We start from the raw sequence: 22,600 nt of genomic DNA on the forward strand, positions 1-22,600 counted from the left end.
TGAAATTATTAGGGTCGCCCTGTCACGACTCACCTACCTTCGTATTTCATGTGCCTGGCTGGCATGGAATTTTGCAAGCTTGCGCCCGAAGAACAACCGGCGTTAAACTGGACTGAACGGGACCGGACCGGAACGGGACAACCAAACGGCAGCCGGTGGCTGGATAGGTAGGTCCAGTTTGACGGGACCAGCGCACAAAAAGTGACTCCAACTCCTACGCATGGTAGGCACGGTGGCACGTTGGCTGCAGCTTCCCTGTTACCGCATTGGCATCCGTAGGCAGGCCCATCCAAGCCTGCCCCAATGAGGCCCACACATTCGGCGTGGACGACGGAAAATATTCACCAGTCACTTTCAACTCGATCATTGTTCACTTTGCAACGATCATCGACCGAAGACAAAATTCGACAACCAGGACTGAGGACGTATATTTAAAACACACCCAAGCAAACTACCCTGCTTGGCTTTCACCATGGCGAATGACAAGCTCGACAAGAAGGATCTTCCCGAGTCGGACATTTCATCGGATGAGTCTGACTGGGAAGATGCCGAGCCTGAGGAGGAAGACACCGTGGACTTCATCTCTTTGCTGGACGACTCCGTTTTTCCCAGTCTCGATTCCATGTTGCAGCATTGCCGCGAAAAGCACAACTTCGATTTCCTTGAAGTCCGTCATCGGCTCGGCCTCGACTTCCTCGGCACCGTAAGGCTCGTCAACTTCGGTGAGTTTCTAGACAACTACGTTCACAGCGCTCACCTCGTGGACATCGGTGGCGTCTTCCTAAACTGACATCGCCGCCGCAGTCCGCCAAAGCACTCACGATGGTGCTCGTCTGCCCGAAATTATTTCTGCCGAGCACATCTCTGATGATCGCTTCTTCAAGCCCGTCATCGAGGATGACGCTCTGATCATGGCACTAACTGAGCTAGACATTGGCTCTGATTTTCAAAGTGTTCTTCAAGAGGAATTGCAGTCGAAGTCAAGCCGAGAAGCTCAACTTGAGGACGATCTGGAGAAAGTCAAGGCACAGTTCGCCAGCTACCGCTTGGCCGTCGAACAAACGTTGGATCAGCGTTGGGGAGAAGATGTTCCAAACAGGAGCCGTCGGGACCGTTCGGTCGACAAGGAGGCCCGCAAGGACGAGTCCCAGTACTACTGGGAATCATATGCTAGCAATGGTAAGTTCGTAGACATCGAAAGCCTCGCAGAATTTCGTCCTGCGAGGTATGCTTTCAACCAGTTCATTGACACCAATATAGATATTCATGAAACCATGCTCAAGGATACCATTCGAACAGATGCATATCGCGATTTTGTCTACGACAACAAGCATCTGTTTGCGGGAAAGACTGTGCTCGATATTGGTTGCGGAACCGGTAAGCTGTGGACCTAGGTCGCTCTTTGCTCTCAAAATCTAATGCCCAACCAACCATAGGTATTTTGAGCATGTTTTGCGCCAAGGCTGGTGCAGCCAAGGTCTTTGCGGTTGATAAATCGGACATCATTGACAAGGCCCGAGAGAATGTGTTCCACAACGGACTCACTGATCAAATCACTTGCATACGGGGAAGGATCGAGGAAATCGACCTTCCGGTGGATCAGGTGGACATCATCATCAGTGAATGGATGGGATACTGTCTCCTTTATGAAGCCATGCTGCCTAGCGTTCTCTGGGCCAGAGACCGTTACCTCAAGCCTGACGGTCTGCTTGTCCCTAGCGTCTCGACCATTTGGGCTGCTCCCGTGTCGGACCCCGAGTATGTCACAGATTTCATCACCTTCTGGGACGACGTCTACGGCTTTGACATGAAGTCTATGAAGACTGGCATCTACGACGAGGCGCGCATCGAAGTCATGCCCGAAAGCTGTGTTTGCGGCTCTGCAACGCAGATCGCATTCCAGGATTTGCACAGCATCAAAACCGAGGAGCTCGATTTTGAGGCCCCGTGGAAGTCCACCTTGTCGAGGGACATTCCTTCACTCGACGGGTTCTTGGTTTGGTTTGATATCTTCTTTACTACTTCTCGGAAGGACACTGTTCCGGCGAGCCTGCATGTCAAGCCTGGCGAGTCCAGTGGAACCCGCCCCGGCGAGATCGCGTTCACCACTGGCCCCTTCGGCCCCGCCACCCACTGGAAGCAGGGTTTCCTGATGAGCAAATCTCTGGAAGACAACATCGAAGTTAAAGCCGGGACTGATGTCTCAGGCCGCATCGTCTTCAAGGCACCCGAAAACAACCCACGCGCCCTAACCATCGGCAACACATGGACTGTGTCTGGCCAAGGAGAGAAAAAGCAAATGTGGAAGTTGCGGTAGAGGTGTTTCTCGGTTCCGGGATAATTTCGATTTGGCAGGTTGTAGGACATTGAGACCAAGTGGTTACCGTGGGCGGCGTTGGGTTTCACAAGAAGGATTTTGCTGGAATACTAAATGACGTCAAGGCGTATACCCAGCGGCGTTCACGCCTATCAAAAGTGGACGTTGGGTATGCGCGTATCTCTGTGTCGAATCACAGTGGAGTAGCAGTGGACTTATTCATGCCAAATAGACTAGGTAGACACGCACAAGCGAACAACACCAGTCTCGCCTTCTGTGACGGACAACTATGTAGACTCGAATATGATACCGAACATTGCCCCAAGACGGTGGAAATCTGCTCATCCCTTAGTAATGGCGGCGCTTTCGACGATACAGCATGTAACTATGTCTTGGTGCCGTTCGCGTCTTCACTTTTGGCGTCGTCCTCGTCATCTTCCTCTTCATCATCTTCATCACTATCCTCTTGCTCTTCTTCTCCGTCGGAGACAGCCTCGCCGAGTGCTTTGAGTTGAGCCTGATGAAGTACGAAACAAGAATCATTAGCAAGTGGCCTAGTTCTGTGACCGGAGAACAAACCTTGTACTTGGCAACTTTGTCTTCCAAATCGCCAAACACCATGAGCAGGTCGTCAAGCTCGTTTTGTGTTGCCTGCTTGTCTTCCTCGGCCTTTCGAACAGCCGCCTCTTTCTGAAGCAGGCTCCATCAGTAACTGTGTCTAGACGCGCATACCATGAATAGAACCAACCTGAATGGCCTTCTCCCGAGTCTCCCTGAGCTCACTCTCTAGCTGCTTTCCGCGGCTTTCGGCTTTTTTGATGAGGCCCTCTTGCTCTTGTAGTTTCCTAGTGGAATCATCGCGGAGTGCCTGCATCTCTTGCGTTTTGGTCTTCTTGGCCTAGCATAGGTAAGTCGTAGTCGGGACAACGGACTAGCATTAGGAGTCTTACCTTCATAAGGTCAACCTCTAGTCGACTGATAGTGGCCTTGAGATCAGCCATATCGGCCTCAGCTCGGTGCCGAACGCGTTCGGCATCGTTTTCCGCCGTCTTCCTTGCATGTTCTAATTGTTTGTGATGCTCTTCACTTTGAGCAGCCACCTGAGCCTTAACCTCATTCTGTATCCGATCCATCTCCTCTTTTTGTCTTTGATCAATCGCCTTGCGCTCTTCATCAAGAGTTGCGATCCGGCGGTCCGTCTTAACTTGGATCTCTGCCATCTGTTTCTTGTGCTCCCTTTCTAGAGCAGAGACGCGGCCTTCTGCCTGGTTTTGAACATCCGCTAATTGCCTTTTGTGTTCCTTTTCCAGTGCTGCGACTTGAGATTCAATCTGCCGCCGGGCCTGGTCCATCTGCTTTTGGTGTTCTTCTTGTAAGGCCGTGATTTTGTCCTGCAGAGTCCTAGACTTGGGTATCAGTGCCTTCCTCTCCCATCGATTACGGGATAGAGCTTACCGAAGCTCCGCATCATGCTGCCGCTGCAATCCTTCATTCAGTTGCTTCATTCTTGCCAGCTCCAAAGCAGAGCTTTCTCGAGTTCGCCGATGGTCTGCCTGTTCTTGGCCAATCTGCCGGCCGACAGTTTCGATGCTTACCTGTGCTTCCTGCAATGCCTGGTCCTTCTCAGCCAACTGGCTTCGAAGGGAATCAACAAGTTCTCGCGAAACACCCTTCTGCACGCCATTAGAAACAACAGATATCTCCAACCCAGGATCTCGGTCCATGCCACGCAAGATACGGCTGTAGTTGTCTTTGAAAAACTCGACAAAAGTAGCATCGAAATAGACATCAGGCAGCTTGCCGGACCCTGAATTGCTCAGCTTCTGCGGGATGACTTCGAAGTCTCTGACTAACGGATTGCTTCTCAGCTTGGACAGCTTGTCGATATACCGTTCGCGTCCCATTCGGGACACCAAGATGGAGTGAAAGTCTGTGCGCGGAATGGGAGAGTCTTTAGTCGAGAACTCGTACAGCACGCCGAGAAGCATGGCGCAGAGCCCTTGAATGATTTCGCCTGAAGGATACGGATGATTGATTGCTTGAATGATGCTTTGGGTGTTGCTTCCTTCTCCAAGAAAGTCATTGACGGCGTCCAAGTCTTCAAAGAGCCAACCAAGCAACAACATTAGATATCCAACCACCACGCGACTGTCTCCCTCTCGATTCAGACCAGATATCAGGTGTGCGGCGACGATTTGAATGCTCGTGACGACTTCTTCGCCACTTTCTGCGTCGCCCTCTGTAACGGCCATAGCTAGGCTTTTAGCTTCCGGGTTGTCAAAGACAAGGTGGAACATAATGGTTGCAGCAAACCAGCTGCGGTAGGGGTTAGTGATATCGGCGTTTGGAGACGGCCGCAAAAGTACTGTGAGTACGTTGGCTGTCTCGTCCGCGCCTGTTTTGTGACCTTCTATAGCCCTTCTGAGAAAATGCAGACGGATGTCTGCATGACTGTAGAAGTAAGCCTTGAGGCAGTCGGACGCCGCCAGGCGCAAGTCGAATGCCTCGGTATCTTCGACACTGAGTGCCAAATCCAGAAGACCGTCTATCACGTAAACCTGAAAGGCGCTGTTTGCTTGGCTAACTTCGACTGGGGTGTGTGAATCGAGAGGTGAAGGAACTTGGAGCTGAGCGAAGCCTTCTTGTAGACTGGCGTTGCCTTTGATGATATCGGCGCAGGTTTCGAGAGCCTGCAGGCACAAGATATTTAACACGACGGCATCAATGACGTAGCTGACGGGAAACGACCAACCTCTGCTTTGATTGGAAGCTGGGCTACGCGGCTAAACGCCAGTTGGAGAGCATGATACAGCAGGCCGTGCTGCCAGAAAGCAAGCTGGTTTTGCGCTGTTCCCACAGCCCCAGGGACTAGGAATAGGCGCACCACAGCTAAAAGGGCATATATATTCCGATTGCGTTGGGTTTGTGCCCATGCGGCAATCTCGGCCTCCTCCCGCTGGGCCTTCCCCGCACCCTCCAGCAAGACGGCCAACCGGCGAATTCCACCAGACTCGCGGAACAGAGACTGGTTGGATGGGTTTCTCCTGAGCAGGTTGGCAACGAGAATCAGACAGTCCTCCACAACACGGTCACCTTCGGACAAGGAGCCTTCGGATATGATAATGTTGAATAGGCGGTCAAATGCATTCTCGAAGGCGACGAGTTTTTGGATGTCAGTCGATGAAGGTGTCAAATAGGTGAGAAGGGTGATAGCTTCGTTCCTGACGGCTTCGCGGGAGTCGTCCAATACAGCCACCAGACGAGATATGCCTAATGGAGCCGTGAAGACGCACTCCTCAGTCCGCTCTGTCCGGGCAGACAGGATGGCAGCTAGGAGTTGCAAGGAGTAGAGTCGGGAGTAAAATTCGCTGGAGTCTAGGAAGTCGAGTAGCAGGGTAATGTTCTCCTGACGCATGGTAAATTCGTCAGCGAGCCAAAGGGCAATTTCCTCCGAGGCCTCTGGGCTGTCTTCGTTGGGGCTGAAAAGCATTAGCAAGGTCTCGAGGACCACCTTGACGGTATCAACATCTTCGGCATCCTTGCTCAAGCTGCCTATGAGACTGCGCAGAGCTCCGGAGGCAACAGAAGCGGGGAAGTCTTTGGCAAAGCTGCGCAGGCCAAGTATAGCGGCGCGACGATCTTCGAGCAAGGTTGCGGAGCTGAGACGGCCACTCAAGACGGTGATGGTCTCGCCGACCGACTGCTTTGCCGGTGCAGTGGAGATGGAAAACATGCTGTCCCTTCAAACTCCAGCCATTGAAGGTTTGCAGCGAGCCCACTGACGACAGGAAAATTGTGCAGAAGATGGCAATAGCAATGGAAGTGGCAATGAGAAGCCAAGTTGGAGTAATCTCAAGTCATAAAAACATCCTCAGTTGAGAAGCTTGAAGCTGCCGTATCGTGTCACCCAGATTAATTGAGTGACTAAAACGCAAGGTGTGCTTTCGCATCGAACCAGGGTTACCACCGTTTGTGCAGGTATCGAGGCTTCTCTGCATTTAAAGCGAATATTTCACAGTAGCGAGTACATGGCCTTCACCTGTGCCCTTCGAGGCACCTACCTTACCTTACCTAGGCACCTACCTTGTTGAGGTAAGTGGGTCCCTACTACGCTACTTAGGTACCTATCTACTTGAGTCTTAGGCCTCCTATCTTATCGCAGTAAGCTAGTGCACGGCCAACTCCACCTAGCGCCAGTAGTGGATATTGCAGATGGCAATGCAGAACTTTGGAATCCCGATTTTTGGGACTTTCGCAGTTTGTCCGTCAGCATCCCTAGCTCGCCTCTGTTTATGTCGACGAGCTCCAAACAGTGTCGAGCAGATCACGTCCCTGTCTCCGCCTTGAGATCGCGAATTCCAGTTGCGCTCAGCTTGCTTTCTTTCGGGTTCTAACGCGCGTACGCGTTGAGGCGCCTCGCAGTCCGTCGCGTTGCCAACTTGACAGTCGCTCCATCTTCATTCAGCGCTTGGAGGGAAGCGCATCGCCGAGTTCAAACGCACCCATCACCGCAATCAGGACTTGTCGCATTGGTCGACAAGCTACCTTTTCACCCAAGCTTGTGAGAAGCCTGGCTGAACCGGCTTTCCCTTGGTCTAGACTTCTGATTCCTTGCTTCGCCATTGGGACACAAGAAATCTCTTCAGCTCCATTCGCTCTTCAAGCACCACCAATTTGTTTATCCCGCGCGCAAAGCGTCACTGCTTGACCCAAGACAAGATGGGTATCCCGGCCGCTTTCCGATGGCTTTCCAACAAGTATCCAAAGATCATTTCGCCGGTGATCGAGGAGCAGCCTGTGAAGATGGATGATGGATCTGAAATCCCGGTTGACACCACCGGCCCCAATCCAAACGGCGAGGAACTAGACAATCTCTATCTCGACATGAACGGCATCGTGCATCCTTGTTCTCATCCTGAGGATCGCCCAGCTCCCAAGGACGAAGAGGAGATGATGCTCGAGGTATTCAGGTACACAGACCGTGTTGTCAATATGGTTCGGCCGCGAAAGCTTCTAATGATTGCTGTTGGTATGTCCTGCCTCCCTTTTCCGCGTTGCGTCCATTGCGAGTCTCTTGCAACAATATCACTGACCTCTACTGGCTAGACGGAGTGGCTCCTCGTGCCAAGATGAACCAACAGCGCTCGCGACGTTTCCGATCCGCTCAAGACGCTCAGCAGAAGGAGGAGGATAAAGAAGAGCTCATGAAGCTCCTAAAACAGCAAAATGGCGGCGTTATCCCAGAAGAGACACTTGAGAGTATGACCAAGAAGGCATTTGATTCCAACTCCATCACACCTGGGACCCCTTTCATGGACATACTCGCTGCGAGCCTCAGATATTGGTGCGCATACAAGCTCAGCACGGACCCGGCCTGGGCTAGGCTCAAAATTATCATCTCAGATGCCACAGTACCCGGTGAGGGGGAGCACAAGATCATGTCGTTTGTTCGGTCTCAGCGTATCTCGCCAGACTATGACCCAAACACGCGCCATGTCATCTACGGTCTTGATGCCGATCTGATTATGCTGGGTCTCGCAACTCACGAGCCTCATTTCCGAGTCTTGCGAGAGGATGTCTTCTTTCAAGACAGCAAGCCGAGGGTATGCAGGATTTGCGGGCAGAAGGGTCACGAGGCTCGAAATTGCCGCGGCGAGGCCAAGGAGAAAGTTGGCGAGTTCGATGAACAAGAAAAGGCGCCAGCACTGAAACCCTTCATCTGGCTGCATGTCTCAATTTTACGCGAGTACCTGGCTGTTGAGCTCAATGTTCCTGGCCTGCCTTTCCGTTTTGATCTGGAGAGAGCTCTTGACGACTGGGTTTTCATGTGTTGTTTCGTGGGCAACGATTTCTTGCCTCACTTGCCCGCACTGGAGATTCGCGAGAACGGTATCGACACTCTGACAGCGATCTGGAAAGACAACCTCCCTCATATGGGTGGCTACGTCACTAAAGACGGACACGTTGATCTTGCTCGGGCGCAATTAATCCTCAACGGACTTGCAAAGCAAGAGGACGGCATCTTCAAAAGGAGGAAGGAACAAGAAGATCGCAGGGAGGCCAACGCCAAACGTCGCAAGCTTCAAGAAGAGCGTAACCAACCAAGGAACGCTCGGCCAAAGCAGGTTGACAACGCTGCTGCAGGCTTACCCCTATTCCCTGCTGCAGGGGGTCCTAATGGGATCACTCACGACATGGTCGTTGGTCGATCATCGAACATGAATGCTAACTCCGCCAACAAGAGTGCAGCAAGCGCCATAAGGGATCAGATCAAGGGCATGATGTCCAAAGCCGAACCTATACCAGAAGGCGATGCAAGTCAAGCTGCAAAGGTCGATGCCCCAAGCGCTTCGACGGACGCGAAGTCGATTCTTGGCAAGCGCAAGGCTGATGGTGAACCTGATGAGCTTTCGACTCCTACCCCTGCGGCGGGAACAAGCACACCATCTGCGGCCGAAGAGGCGGCAATGGACCATGTGAGGATGTGGGAGGAGGGCTACGCGGACAGATACTATGAACAGAAGTTCCATGTTGACCGCAAGGACATTGAGTTCCGACATCAGGTTGCCAGAGCGTATGTTGAAGGTCTGTCTTGGGTCCTGCTCTACTACTTTCAAGGCTGCCCATCATGGGAGTGGTACTACCCTTACCACTACGCCCCCTTCGCGGCAGACTTTGTGGAACTGGACAAGATGGAAATCGCGTTCGAGAAAGGGCGAATTTCCAGACCTTTTGAGCAGTTGATGAGTGTGCTGCCTGCGGCATCTCGCCACGCTCTACCTGAGGTCTTCCACGATCTCATGTTGAACGAGGACAGCGAGGTCATTGACTTCTACCCTACCGACTTCGAGATTGACTTGAATGGCAAAAAGATGGCTTGGCAGGGAGTGGCATTGTTGCCATTTATTGAGATGCCCAGGTTACTTGCTGCCGTAGAGAAGAAGTACCCTCTTCTTAGTGCCGCAGACCGGGCCAGAAATGGAGTGGGCAGGGATGTCTTGCTGCTTTCGGATGCTCATCACGATCTGTACGATGAGATCACCACCAACTTTTACTCCAAGAAGCAAGGAGAACCAACATTGAAGCTTAACCCGCGTACGAGCGACGGGTTGTCTGGCAAGATTGAGAAGATTCCGGACTACCTACCCCACGGCGAACTAGTATATCCTCTGGAGCGCGGCGGCATGCCCAATCTTGATTACGACAGGTCCCTGAGGTACGTTGGTCACAACGAAACTAGCCACATATGGCTTCCGTATCCTGCACAGCAAGCTAATACATTTTACAGCGTCTGGTATTCCTTCCCGGCGAGCTCGCACCCTCACAAGTCTATGTTGCTGCGTGGCGTTAAGTTGCCTACAGCAGCTCTCGACCGCAATGACATCGAGACGCTCAAGAGCAAATCATCTCGGTCAGGACGGAGCTACGGTGGTGCGCCACTGGGGCATAATGGCCACAACCGTGGAGGGCGCAGAGATCAGTTCAGTTACGCCCCAAGCGGCGGAAACGGACGGCATTCGGGCAATGGCAACTACATGCAACACGGGTATGGCCCCCCTGGACCACCGCAGGGCCAGTCATGGCAGCCTCCACCACCAGGTCACCCGGGCTTCGGGATGGGACTACCGCCCCCGCCCCCGCCAGCTTTCCACAACTCGAATGGATCCTCTCGCGGCGGGGGATATGGACAGTATCAAAGCTACGGACCTCCGCCCATCCAAAGCCAGTATGCGAATCACAATGACGGAGGTCGTCGTGGTGGGCGCGGCGGGTATCAGGGTGGGGGGCACAGAGGTGGTCGCGGCGGCGGCGGCTTTGGTGGGGGTTACGGCGGCGGACGCAACCACAGGTAGTTGAAGTCACATGCAATTGTAGCTATGCTGGGGTGTGTCGACGGAAGCGTTTGTGTGAAAGTAGAAGAAAACGGATGATGAAAAGGGATGAGGAGCCGCCACTGCCGAATTCATGCCATATGTCAGATAGTATGAGCTCCAGTAAAAATGCAGAGTTGCACAAGAGTTAGGCTTCAATGTGATGATATGTTTGGACGTAAGATCATATCTAGAATGAATATCAAGGTCGACGACGGATGTGTGGCAGGTTGCCGCTATGGTGCTACCTCGGCGGAGGGCGACTTGGTCCGCAATTGACTCTGCTGTTGGAAGGCACCGGCGCCGGCGATTGGGTAGTGCTAAAGATAACGTACCTACTTGGCGAAAAACTGAAGACAAATGCCTACTCTGAGGTTTGGGAGAGAAGGGATCTAAATCAGGCAGCTGATGGGACTGTTCACTCCAAGTTGATGATGCCTTTGTGGGGGCCACTGCCAATTTTCGTACGAAGTTCTTAAGTATGCCCAAAGAGGATTAGACCGTGTACCTCTGGCGATAGCCATGTAGCTAGTGTGTTGCTCTCAACCTCATTGTCGGCCAGAGGTGATGTTCCCTCCCCTACAGGAGTAGGCCGAGTTTCTGTTATTACCCCTCCACGATCTGAAATCCTACCTCATACAGGCACACAACTGCTATCAACACCTGTCTCACACCACGGGCTAAAGAGCGGTCGTGCTGTTCCCTATGCAGCGCGTTGCGCGATTCGAATCGCACTGTTACAGTGTACCCACCTTGCGCTGCAATCCACTTTAGCCAATGCCCCCGCACTCGCTGGTTCTCCCTACTCCGTAGGCAACTTAAGGTACCTAGGTAGGTTAAGCACATACAGTGTACCTGAGGTAAGGCAGATACGCCGTCAAACCCCTGCCTCGGCTGACTAGCACCTCACTACCGGTAAGGTCTTCGAGTCTACCTCTATCTTACGGATACCTCGCAGCCCATCGGTCAGGTAAGGTGCCCATGTCACGAAAAGCACAGTCCTGCATCCTAAACCTCAGTTTGTCCGCCACAACGTCACGGCTGAGGTAGCATCCATATCTGAAAACCGACTTGCGTGCCCATATTCTTGTCCTCAGCATCACCACCGTCGCCGTCAGTAACGCACCGACCGCACGCCACACTATCGAATTTCAATTGGCCTTTGCCATCCTCGCTGCTCTTGTTGGGCGTCGATATTTTGAAACCCAGCTCTCGTAGCGCCCCGCAACCGTCTTACTTCCACACTCCGAGGTTCAAGATTCAATTGGCTTGTCTTCAGTCAAGCCGGACGAAGGAAGGGAAACTAAACCGGCGCAGGCGCGTGCGGTCATGAACCCGACTGCCTCGACTAGCAGAAATGAACGGCGATGCTGGTCTCGTCGGGTGCCTGGTTGACAGACTTGCTACCAGGGTGAGTTGTTATCGCTGTGAAGATGCGATTCGGCCGTCCATCTTGGGTCGACTTGCCTCGCCTCCTTCTCGAGTTCGCGTGACTGACCTTGTATGGTGTTTGCGCCTCCACAGCTCCCTCACAGGACAGGAACCCACGGCCAAGAACTACAACAAGACGACATCGTCATCATCACAAGGTCCACACTTGTTAAGATTAGCACTACCGCTGCTGCCTCTGTACTGGACTCCCTCGTCGCCCTCCTCGAAGATATAATTCGAAACTACAAAGGGCTTCCTCCGCCTACTCATCCTCCTCACGTCCTCCTCTCCGAGATATACATACTAGCCTTGGCTGCCGACTGCTGTACAGCCCACTGGGATCATGTCAAGTCGCAGCAACGTCAGCCTGCCGTTGATTCGGGGACGCGTCGCAACTCTCCTACACAAGCTCCTGAGCCCTTGGACGAAGCTCTCGTTACCCGCATCTTTGAGTTGCTCAAGTGGCTCGTGGAACCTATACCTGAAGGATTCGCCCTCCCATCATCCACTATTTTAGACGATGAAACGAGACAAACCGCCAACCCAGTATTCAGCCCTCCAAGCGGCATCGCTTCGCCGCTGCTTGTTGGAACCTATAGCTCTGAAGACGAAACTCTATCCACTTCTCATCTGGCGATCATGGAGCCTTGCATCAGAGTCATTGTCGAATACGTTACCGCATCCACTTGGTCAAGCTCTTTTGACTACTTCAGAAACGTGGTGTACACGGTTCGTACTGCCGCCGTTGTGCAAGCGGCACCGGGGCAATCTGCTACTGCCCCAGATGACGACAAGGCGGCTCTGTCCGTTCTCAAGATTCTGTCCTTCTTTTGGGTGGATGCACAGAAGCTGGGACTCATCATCCAGGAGATTTGCTCCAGCTTCCTCCATTTTCGGAAGACGTTCCAGAACACTGTCGCTGTGGTGGCACCCCTTCTCATCACGCGCTGGTTAGAACGGTATCCCCATGAGTTTGTTCAGCAACATACGCTACATAAACGTCTCGACGGCGGCGCTGACACACTTTTCGACATGACACAGACTGTTGTAGAAAATGGACGGAAAAAAGGAATGCTTTATCCGCTCCAGACCACCCTACTGTTTCTTCTGCCAGACGTTTTTGAAGTGGCTAGCAACTTGCGAGATGCGAAGAGCGGGAGCATGGCCAAGAAGGTCGGGTTTCTGGACGGCTTGCGGAAAGCATTGAGGAACAAAAACGAACAGGCGGCATACTCTCTCGTCTCTTTGCTCAGAGCTGCTCGACACTTCGTTGCTGAGGACGACGCTGCGCTCGTTAGCTACGCCATGGATGTACAAGACGAGGTCAGAGAGGCAGTTTTTCGTCGTGGTAGCAACGATGCCTCTCTTCTTGACCAGGACCTAATGACAGCGGCATTTGTTAGTTTAGCACAACTGAGTCCGGACAGTTGTGTTGATTCTCTCCAATCATATCTAAGCCCTTCTTCGCCACAACCCTTCAAGACCGCCGTAGTGCAGGGCTGCCGATACTTTGCGCGCCAAGCCGACTCGTATAGGTACGAGCAGATATTCGCGGTGGCGGGGCCGTATATGCGAGCTCAGCTGAAGGTATGCAACTCCGGGTGTCCATTCCCACATTTCTGCTCCCGTAAGACGTCTTGAGGACCTGACTTAACCGGATCGCAGGCCGTAGCGGACTTACCGACAGAAACCACTGCCACTGTACTCGCCATGCCCCGGCGTGATTCAAACCTTCACTCCTCCACGAACATGGCGTGCGACGTGCTCAAGTTTCTTGATGCGTCCCCACACTCGCTTTTCAACGCAGATGGATCCGGCGAGCCAGGTGCGGGTGCTGCAGAGGAAGATGCCTTCTTGTCCTTCCTATCGTGCGTTGTGTCTGTAAATTCAACTGTTCGCAGACTCGCTACTGGTGTTGCGAAGCGCCTCCTCTCTGACAGCACCATTCTTGACACAATTAAATCTCGCAGCAGATTGAAATCCCTAGGTCTTAGGCGTGAATTTTGGAGACGATGGTAAGGCGTGCATTTCTGTTCCCGTTTGAGTGTCCATATCCAGGCTAAGTTGCGCCGAATAGCTCTCTTGTTCTTCTCAATATGTGTAACCAAGTCACATCTGACGGTGATGGGCCTGAGGTTAAGGCGATTCACGAATTTCTTGAAGCACGCAAATTTCTACTCGCTTCTCTCAGTGTAAGTAACGCAATGATCATTCCAAATCGCGAGACTAACACGCCGTTTGTCTATGCAGGAACTTGCGGAGTTGCCCGATGACGTGCCTGAAGTAGAAGCCGCGTCTTCTAGACTCGAGACGACCTTGCTTGTATCTCTGTGTTCCGCAGACGTTGACACCTGCCAAACTGTGACTTCATGCATCGGCATTTTCTACGAAGAGAACAATCTTGCTGGCGTCTCTTCGGACGCTGCGAAGATGTTTGCCACATTACTCCGAAATGGCGAGGTGTATGGGGAGATCGCGTCACGAGCCTTCCGCTTCACTGGACTGGTTGCCTTTCAGAAGAGAGTTCGCGGACTGCTCCGACGACTGCAATACCCAACCAGCGGTATCCTTTCAGCATGGGAGTATGGCTTCGAAAGGTGGCTTCTTCTCTCCAGGGAGGTGTCCATGGCCGCGCTTGATGCGGTTGACGAACGGACTTTGACGGAATGGCGCAATTACTCCGGCTTCTTGGCATCGCTCGGGGGAATTTGTACTGCAAACCAAGCAATCATCATGGAAGAGCCAGCCATCAGTGGTCTAAGGTGGATCGATAGGCTGCCATCCGAAAACCACGAGGAACCTCTGCTTGGTCGATATCTCAAGTTGAGCATTCAACTACTCGGCTGTGCGAGCGTCAGGATTAGGGAGGCTACAAGGGAAGTCTTGTCCAGCGAAGTCTCGTCCACACTCTATCAGTCTCTGTTCAGAGCACTAGAATCTGAACTCGAGGTCCTGTTCACCGGCGCACTGGCTCCGAGCGACAAAGCCCAAGATGTTGAGATCATCTTCGCTGAGCAGGCCATATCGCTTTTGAAAGCTTTGGTGGAGCGTCTTGAGAGCCCTTCAGACCTTGGTGCAGCCTCCTCCATTCACCTAGGAGCGCTCGCTCTCAACTTTGCCAAATTCTTAGACGGCGTCAATGACAGTACCAACACCTTGCGCGTCAAGATCAAGGTGTGCCAGTTGTGCGAGGCTGTCACTAAGAGGAAGGAGCATTTAAATCTGAGAGACGACGTGCGCATCCGGAACCAGCTTCTTGAGTACATTTTTGGCTGGATTGCTCGGCCCCGCTCCCCGCGACTTGACTCAACAGCTAGCACAGGCGGCCGCCTAGATGAGATGGTGAGGGTGCAGAAAGACCTTGATAGAGCTTCTCTCAGGTCACTAGCTGAGCTTACCTTTCGTCTTCCACTTCAACCTGGGGAGGGTCAAACCGACGCCGGCATGAGTGAGCTCAAGTCACAAATGTTTCACACCTACTTCAATCGGTTCCTATCATTGCTCAACCACGAATCTCCCGAGAGTGGGAGGAGCGACCATCCGGCTGGAATTGCAAGCCGAGACGAGGGCACCCCGACTTCAGAACTTGCCATCACCATTCTCTCGAACCTGCTGAGTGCGAATATCGATGTTGGTCTGAAACACTCTCTAAATATTGGTTATCACGACAACGTCGAAATCCGGACGGCTTTTGTTAAGGTCTTGTACAACATACTCATACAAGGGACGGAGTTCAGTAACCTGACTGACGCTGCTGTGAGCGAGAAGTACGATGAGTTGCTAGAGGTGTGTGAATCCAGTTGACTCCATCAAATCTCATACCCTCCCCTCTTTCAGAAAGAAAACCTTCACCAGTGCTGTCTAACACCTGTCTTAGTTATTAACCAAGGACATGACGCTTGTTGCCGCTATGAGTGCCGTGTGTCCAAGCAGTGAAGTCGACGAATTAACTGTATCTTTGCTCACCATTTTCGAGCATCGGGGCCTTAGCTTTGAGTTGTTGGAGGTTCTCATCAAGCAGGAAATCGAGGAAACAGGTAAGACTGCGGATGTTGACTGCATCATGTGGGGTGTGAGGCTGACCGTACACCTTTGGGCAAGATAACGAATCCGAGATCCTTAGGCGAACCTGTGTCGCCACGAAGATGCTGTCCGTCTACGCGAAGTGGAAGGGACAGCCATATCTCAAGGCAACGCTGCAAAAGGTCGTAGAGAGATTGATGCTTACATCAAAGGATCTAGATCTCGAGCTGGATCCTGCCAGGGTCAGCTCCACAGATGAGTTGCAGAAGAACGCCCTCCAGCTACGGATTGTGGCTAAAGTATTCATCGATGATATCTGCGCATCCTCGACGAGCATGCCAGCGTCGTTCCGCAAAATTTGTAACATCGTACGTGCGCCAAGCTGCGCTGAATCTTCCAATTTCCAACGTCTGACACGAGGTTACCAGATATCCACTGCTGTGCTGCCGAGGTTTCAAGAGGCCAAGTACACCGCCGTTGGGGCTTTTGTCTTCCTTCGCTTCTTTTGCCCAGCAATTGTTGCCCCTGAGGTTGAGGGCCTAGTGACAACGACGCCCTCTAAGGAGATGCGCCGAGGCCTGCTCCTGATTGCCAAGGTCATTCAAAATCTGGCGAACAACGTCCTTTTTGGGGCGAAAGAGCCTTACATGTTTCCTCTGAATGACTTTCTCACACAAAACATCTATCGAGTTACTACCTTCCTTCGCGAGATATCTGTAGGTGACCCAAATTGTCCTGCGCGGTTCCTAGCTGTTCCCGCTGACTACTCATTACAGGTGGCTCCAGAGACGATCGACAGTCCGCCAAGCATCGAGTCGTTTGATTTCGGTTCCTGTGTTGCCCTCCATAGATTCCTCTACGATCACTGGGACCATATGCGGCAGAGGCTCGTCACCCAGGAACGCAAAGATTATGTGCGATCGCCAGCCGAGGTATCTAGAGGAAGGTCGCCGGTTCTTGAGCCTTTGCGCCACCTCATCACGAACCTTGGACCCCCACCACTCGCTGTCACTTGGAACAGGCCTCAAATTTCTACGAATACTCCACCATCATACTCCCGCTTCCAGAACTTCATGCTTCGGAACGCATTCCGAAGTACTGAATCTTTTGTGACTGCTAGAGCCGTCTACGATGGAGGCGAGAGCAAGGTGTGTCATCCTTCTGGTGCATCTGTTAATTCGCCCGTCAACTAATAGGCTCGCCCACACAGGATTCCCTCTCCATTATTTGCATCATACTGCGACACATTGATGCAGAGAGCATTGACTATGACACGCTGTTGTACTGCTATCTCAAGGTACGTTGCGGTGAATCATTCGCCTCACCGATTCTTGCAATGCTAGCTCCAACAGCGTTGGCACTGATCATTTCTATTCATCTCGAGATGTGCAAGTTACTCGTTCTCGATTCTTGTGACTGACTACCGACAGATTGCAAGCCGCCTCTGGCACAAGCCTTTCGGGTTGCTCATCGATGCCACATGCTACAACGGCCAGAACGAACCACAAGATGAGCTCTTCAAGAAGCTTGAGCTTCTCACACCTGTCGAGCTGTCGAGAAATCTCGTTAGGATATATGTTTACAACATGAACAGCGCATTCAGGTATGAGCATTGCCAAGACACTGGATGTCACTACTGACACACGACAGGAAATGCTTCCGAAGGCTCCTTCGGGTGTCCGCCAAGAGCGACACCAGCGTTTTTAATCCGAAGAATGTCGATTACCACCTGATCGGTAGTCTGCAGGACCTCCAGGCTCATTTTCACTTGAGTCAACTTCACCTCCCCAAAGAAACAATCAGCGTCGTCACCGACACACGTTATGTGTTTCAACCAATTACCCGACTTTCCAAGACTAAGGGTAAGATTGAAGTTGTCATCAAAGTTGGCAGCCAGTTCGTACAGGTGACAACCACAAAAAAACAGGAGGTCTTTCCTGGCTATAGGTTGAGCACGACCGTCAATGATATATTTCGTCTCGGTGAGGTGGAAGAGGCGCCGACTTCAATCCAGACAGAAGATGACTCTGCGTTTGGCCTACGCGCTGATAACGGAAAGATCGTCATGTACTTTACCAGCCCCAAGAAGGCGGACGTATTGCAGACGATTCGCGGCGCAAAGGCCAAGTATGGCAAGGATACGAGAGCTCACAAGGCCTATGAACGGCTTATCCGCCCGCAGGACGTTCCCGGGACTCTACTTAACCTGGCACTTACCAACCTGTCAAGTTCCGATCACGTGCTCAGGCTCTCTTCTTACAACCTACTCGGGGCCCTGTGCAAGGCATTCAAGTTCAGCGCTGCATCAAATTTGATGTGTACAAAGGGTAAGAATATCAATATGCTGTGATGCACGACTGAATCCCCAGGGCTACTTCAGTTCGCTTGAAACACTGCTAACCATTTTGTATAGACGTTTCCGTACCAATGGATCCTTCACATTTCATCATCAAAATCAGCAGGCAACTGGCGATGTCTGAGCCTCAGCTGACGTTCGATTTCTTGACTGAGTTCTTCGTCGGCTGGGAGACATTTGCTGAGGAGCAGAAGCCTCTCAGTCTTGCCTATATGTCACCATGGCTTCCAGGCCTTCGCACAGCCGTGCTTGCCAATGAAGCTGACGCGGAGAAAGGCAAAGAGAAGGTCGCGGTTCTTTTCCGAAAGCTGATAGACGTGGCCATGACCGATCATTCATTGACCTATACGCTGGAGCAAGTCGTATGGCCCGCCATTTACCAAGACGAGACGGTCCTGGATATTTTTCTTGAAGAACTCATGCGGTCAGCTTTGAGTTTCAGCTACTCCGAGGAGCCCATGGAGGCTCTTTCTTCTATAGTGTCGGGCATGGGCAGCATCACACTACGTGGGAAGGTCATTTCCCGGTTGCGAAAAGCACTGAACCGATCTTCCCTCCGACCGACTAGGTACTTGCCTGACAACGCCGTCTGGGCAGAGATTTGTGTGCTTCTACACTTCTGCCTGTCCTTGTCGTTTGATAATGGTGTGCAATCTCAGCTTTATCTACCGGAGATCTTTCACATTGTCACCATACTGGCAAACACTGGCTCTCCAGAAGTGCGTCTCTTGGTTCACAGACTTCTTGTCAACACAGTTCATGCGGCGTGTACGTCGTTCAATCTGGACGACACCCGTTTCAACAAGCTCAGGGGAAGCTTGGATTTCCTAAGCGAACCAAGAAGCGAAATATTCGCAGCACCACCTCCGTTCCTGCGTGATGGTGCTTCCATGTCGACTACTCAAGACTCAGGCCCGTCGCTGGCTGCGACTGAGAACCTGGCTGCGTTGCTCTTCGAGGTCTGCTCTGTGGCTGCCCCATCAGTGGACATATCCAATGCCTGGAGGTCGCGCTGGATGAGCCTCGTGGCCAGCACGGCCTTTCAGAACAACCCAGCAATACAACCCCGCGCGTTCGCTGTCATGGGCTGTCTGGCACGTGAGGAGGTGGACGACGACCTACTCTACCAAGTTCTCGTCGCACTGCGCAACAGCGTAGGTCGTCTAGGAGATGACACCAACAGTGACATGCTCATTTCCATCGTCACCTCTTTATCCAAGATGATGGCAAAGTTGCCTTCTGCCTCGCGTTACGGATTACAACTCTTCTGGCTTGCCATTTCACTCTTACGGTTGGTTCCTCCAGCTCTTTTCAACTGCACGGCCCAGTTTCTTGAGGCTGTTATGACCAACATTAGCACAGTCGGGGACTTGCGAGGAGACAAGATGGGGTCGCTTCTTCTCCAAGGTCGTGTGCAGTTAGAGGACGCTGCTCTATCTCTGGACGAAGCTTACGGCATTCACTTCACGCACGAAAATTTTCATTTTGCCGTGTGCGCCTGTCTGGCACGCGGCCTCGCCGACACTACTACCAAAACCAACGCGATGCGAGTGCTGTCCGCATTCCTCGATATGGCCGGCAACTCCACAGATGAGGCAGGAAGACCATCGGACATCATTTCACGTTCGCCCTACATGGCGCTTATCCTAGCGCGAACTGTTGGAAGTGAAGAGCTGAAAGACAGCCTGTGGCTGGCGGGTATCAATCCTTCCGTGCTGGGTGATGTAACGAACACACGCAGATACGACGATTTGAGTGGCATGAAGGACAAAGATCTGCTGTTGAACACCGCGATTGAGTTGATCGATTTTCAGTACCTAGAAGACGCACTGCAGAACCGGACTCTCCGTTGGCTGACTGAGCTTGCGTCAGCAAGGCCGGCCGTCATCATGCATCTGTATGTTCCCCTACCCCTTCCGTGTGACTGGGCATTATAGCTGAACCGAAGTAGCTGCGGGCCTATCGTCCCCATTCTTGACGAGGTTTTGCTGCATTGTCAGAACTCTGCAACACTAGAGTCAGCTCAGGCACTCCTCCACGCTTTGACTTCAAATCCAAAATTCAGCTCCGCGCTAGAATCAACTGCTGTTCTTAACGAGATCCTTGAGGATATGGGTTTTAGTGGACTGTGGCGATCTTGTTCTTTCAACTTCAGCCAGGATCAAGATCGCAAATGCTTCATTCTAACTGAGAAGCTAATAGAGGTAAGTTACCTAAAGGTTTATTAAGAAGTTTTTGCTAATAGTATTTTAGCTTATTATTGTTTAACTTATTTTAGAGCTAGGAAAGTATTTTAAATGAAGTAAATTATTTATTTAAAGACATAAACATATTTAAAGTGTTTTAATATAAGTTTAAACTTAGCCTCTAGCTGTTCACTGTGATTTTTACCTGCTTAGAGTGACAGACCTCTTAACTCTGCGCCTCCTAATAATATATAAAGCCTTTAACGTGGTTCATCAGTCAGCCGGACGTTTTTTTCTAAACACTCTTACATCCAAATCACTTAAACCTTTGACGCGTAAAATCTCAACAACCATAATGCCAATCTACACCCAAGAAGACAAAGTCATTCTCGCGATTGAAGCAATCCGATCGACACGCGCTGCAGGTAATAACTTAAGCATTTCATATGCTGCAAAGACCTATGGTATCCTAAAGAGCACCTTAGCTGATAGAATGAACAACTGGCTGCAATGCAAACAAGCTTAACCCTAATAATATAAACTCAATCTGATTGAAGAGAAAACACTTCTCTAATACGTTATTAAATAGGATTCTAGAGGATTTCCTTTCTGCCTCAATAGTGTAGAAGATATAGCTAATCTCCTGTTGAGAGGGTGTAATAGCAAGCCTATTAGCAAGCAATAGGCTAGGCGGTTTGTGGACTTATAGCCTGCTCTGAAAACTAAGTTTAATCGTCCATATAATTATCAAAGGGCTCTTTAAGAAGATCCTGAGGTTATATCAAAGTAGTTTGCGCTATTACGCAACATGATGGCTAAGTATGGCATCCAAGAGGGGGACCTATATAATTTTGATAAAACTGGCTTTATGATAAGCATGATCACCACGTCAATAGTGGTTACACGCGCTGATTAACGCAGCAAAGCAAAGTCTGTCCAGCCTGGCAATTATAAATAGGCTACAGTTATTAAATATGTCAATTTGGGCGGGTGGTGCATCCCTCCGTTTGTGATCGTCAAGGGCGTATATCACCTTGCCAGTTAGACCATAGAATCAGGTTTTCTAGGCAACTAGGTGATCAAACCTACTGCTAATAGATAGACGGACAATCAGATAGGTCTTAGCTAGATTAAACACTTTAATAAACACACTAAGAACCAAACGAAGGGCGTCTACCAGATGCTTATTATCGACAGCTATAAGAGCTATTTATCAGCTGAGTTCAATAATTACTGCAAGCAGAACAATATTGTAACCGTCAGTATGCCTGTATATTTATCGCATCTACTACAGCTATTAGATATTGCCCTTTATTCGCCTTTGAAACGCATATATAGTGATGAAATCAACTAATTCATCAGAGCCTCTATAAATCACATCACTAAGTCTGAGTTCTTTATTGCCTTCCACTAGGCCTACAACAAGGTTTTTAATGAGGAAAACATCAGGTCTGCTTTCTAAGGCGCTGGAATTTCACCATAGGACCCAGACCATATCATCAAAAAGCTTGATGTGCATTTACAGACGCCTACACCTCCTATAGCCAACCCTTTAACACCTCCACCTTAGCAGTCGCAAACGCCCTCTAACCCACAACAAACCGTCTCGCAGTCTAACTTTATCAAAAGTCGCATCTCTGCTTATCAAAGAAGCTCACCGACACTAATTATTGCTGCAGTTGAGCAATTGTCAAAGGGTGCGCAGGCAATAGCGCACTTAATCACTATTTTGACTGATCGGCTTCGTACCCTTAAGGATGCGAATATAGCACTTGCTAAGCGCTGGAGGGCTAAAAGAACGCAGGTCCAGCTTAGAGGGGCACTTAGTATAGAGGAATCTCAGGTTTTGCTTGAAGGGAAACAAAAAGGGAAACGTCCAGCACCTCAAGAGGACGACGAGGGGGGTCCATCAAAGAGAGCCCAGCCAGCTCGGAGACGCTGTGGTATGTGTGGTGAGACTGGGCATAACGCGCGAACCTGTTCTAAAGATGTTGAACCCTCAGGAGATTCTGATAGCGACAACTAATAGTTGATTTAATGCGTTATGGTTGAGAAATACTAGATGTTGTGTACGTGGGAAAAAACGTCCGGCTGACTGGTCCGGCCGGCTGACTGATGAACCACGTTAGTTATATAATCCTTAATAACCTCTTAAGTCTCTAACTACCTCTCTTAACTTTAGCTGCACTTATATATATATATTAATAACTTTATAATCTTTAATTTCACTTTAGTAATAATATAATTTGTGATTACTTAATTACTAAATATTAAACTATTAACTTATTCTCTCTCTTATATATTACTTATACTATTAATACTATCCTTAGTACTATTTTACTATTTGCTATTTATTACTATTATTATAGTCTTTTTGTTTAATTAAGCTAGCTAACGCTTTTAATATACGTTATAT

At 50.8% G+C, this 22,600-nt stretch overlaps 4 protein-coding genes across 4 annotated transcripts; 3 read left to right on the forward strand and 1 right to left on the reverse strand.

Annotated features, from left to right (window-relative positions):
* Positions 1–472: 472 nt before the first annotated feature.
* rmt3 (Ribosomal protein arginine N-methyltransferase rmt3) lies at positions 473–2,317 on the forward strand (the record flags this gene model as incomplete). Its single annotated transcript, XM_037318419.1, has 4 exons — positions 473–722; positions 805–1,179; positions 1,261–1,377; positions 1,437–2,317. The coding sequence occupies 4 exons, from the start codon at positions 473–475 to the stop codon at positions 2,315–2,317; spliced, it is 1,623 nt and encodes a 540-aa protein (XP_037184262.1).
* Positions 2,318–2,702: 385 nt separating this feature from the next.
* USO1 (Intracellular protein transport protein USO1) lies at positions 2,703–6,050 on the reverse strand (the record flags this gene model as incomplete). The annotated part of the gene is made up of 6 exons (XM_037318420.1): positions 2,703–2,834; positions 2,897–3,007; positions 3,066–3,215; positions 3,268–3,718; positions 3,773–5,007; positions 5,070–6,050. 6 exons carry the CDS (start codon positions 6,048–6,050, stop codon positions 2,703–2,705), a joined length of 3,060 nt encoding a protein of 1,019 aa, XP_037184261.1.
* Positions 6,051–7,036: 986 nt separating this feature from the next.
* On the forward strand, positions 7,037–10,170 carry RAT1 (5'-3' exoribonuclease 2; the record flags this gene model as incomplete). The annotated part of the gene is made up of 3 exons (XM_037318421.1): positions 7,037–7,346; positions 7,424–9,533; positions 9,606–10,170. The coding sequence occupies 3 exons, from the start codon at positions 7,037–7,039 to the stop codon at positions 10,168–10,170; spliced, it is 2,985 nt and encodes a 994-aa protein (XP_037184264.1).
* A 1,375-nt stretch (positions 10,171–11,545) lies between these two features.
* On the forward strand, positions 11,546–20,266 carry Nf1 (Neurofibromin; the record flags this gene model as incomplete). The annotated part of the gene is made up of 15 exons (XM_037318422.1): positions 11,546–11,599; positions 11,713–13,206; positions 13,285–13,487; positions 13,697–13,811; positions 13,870–15,405; positions 15,497–15,656; positions 15,721–16,010; positions 16,071–16,358; positions 16,419–16,790; positions 16,853–16,939; positions 17,073–17,245; positions 17,293–17,969; positions 18,056–19,895; positions 19,950–20,202; positions 20,252–20,266. 15 exons carry the CDS (start codon positions 11,546–11,548, stop codon positions 20,264–20,266), a joined length of 7,557 nt encoding a protein of 2,518 aa, XP_037184263.1.
* Positions 20,267–22,600: the final 2,334 nt, after the last annotated feature.

This window comes from Colletotrichum aenigma, assembly GCF_013390185.1.
Source record: "Colletotrichum aenigma strain Cg56 chromosome Unknown KSG_Cg56_contig02, whole genome shotgun sequence".
Lineage (NCBI taxonomy): Eukaryota > Fungi > Ascomycota > Sordariomycetes > Glomerellales > Glomerellaceae > Colletotrichum > Colletotrichum aenigma.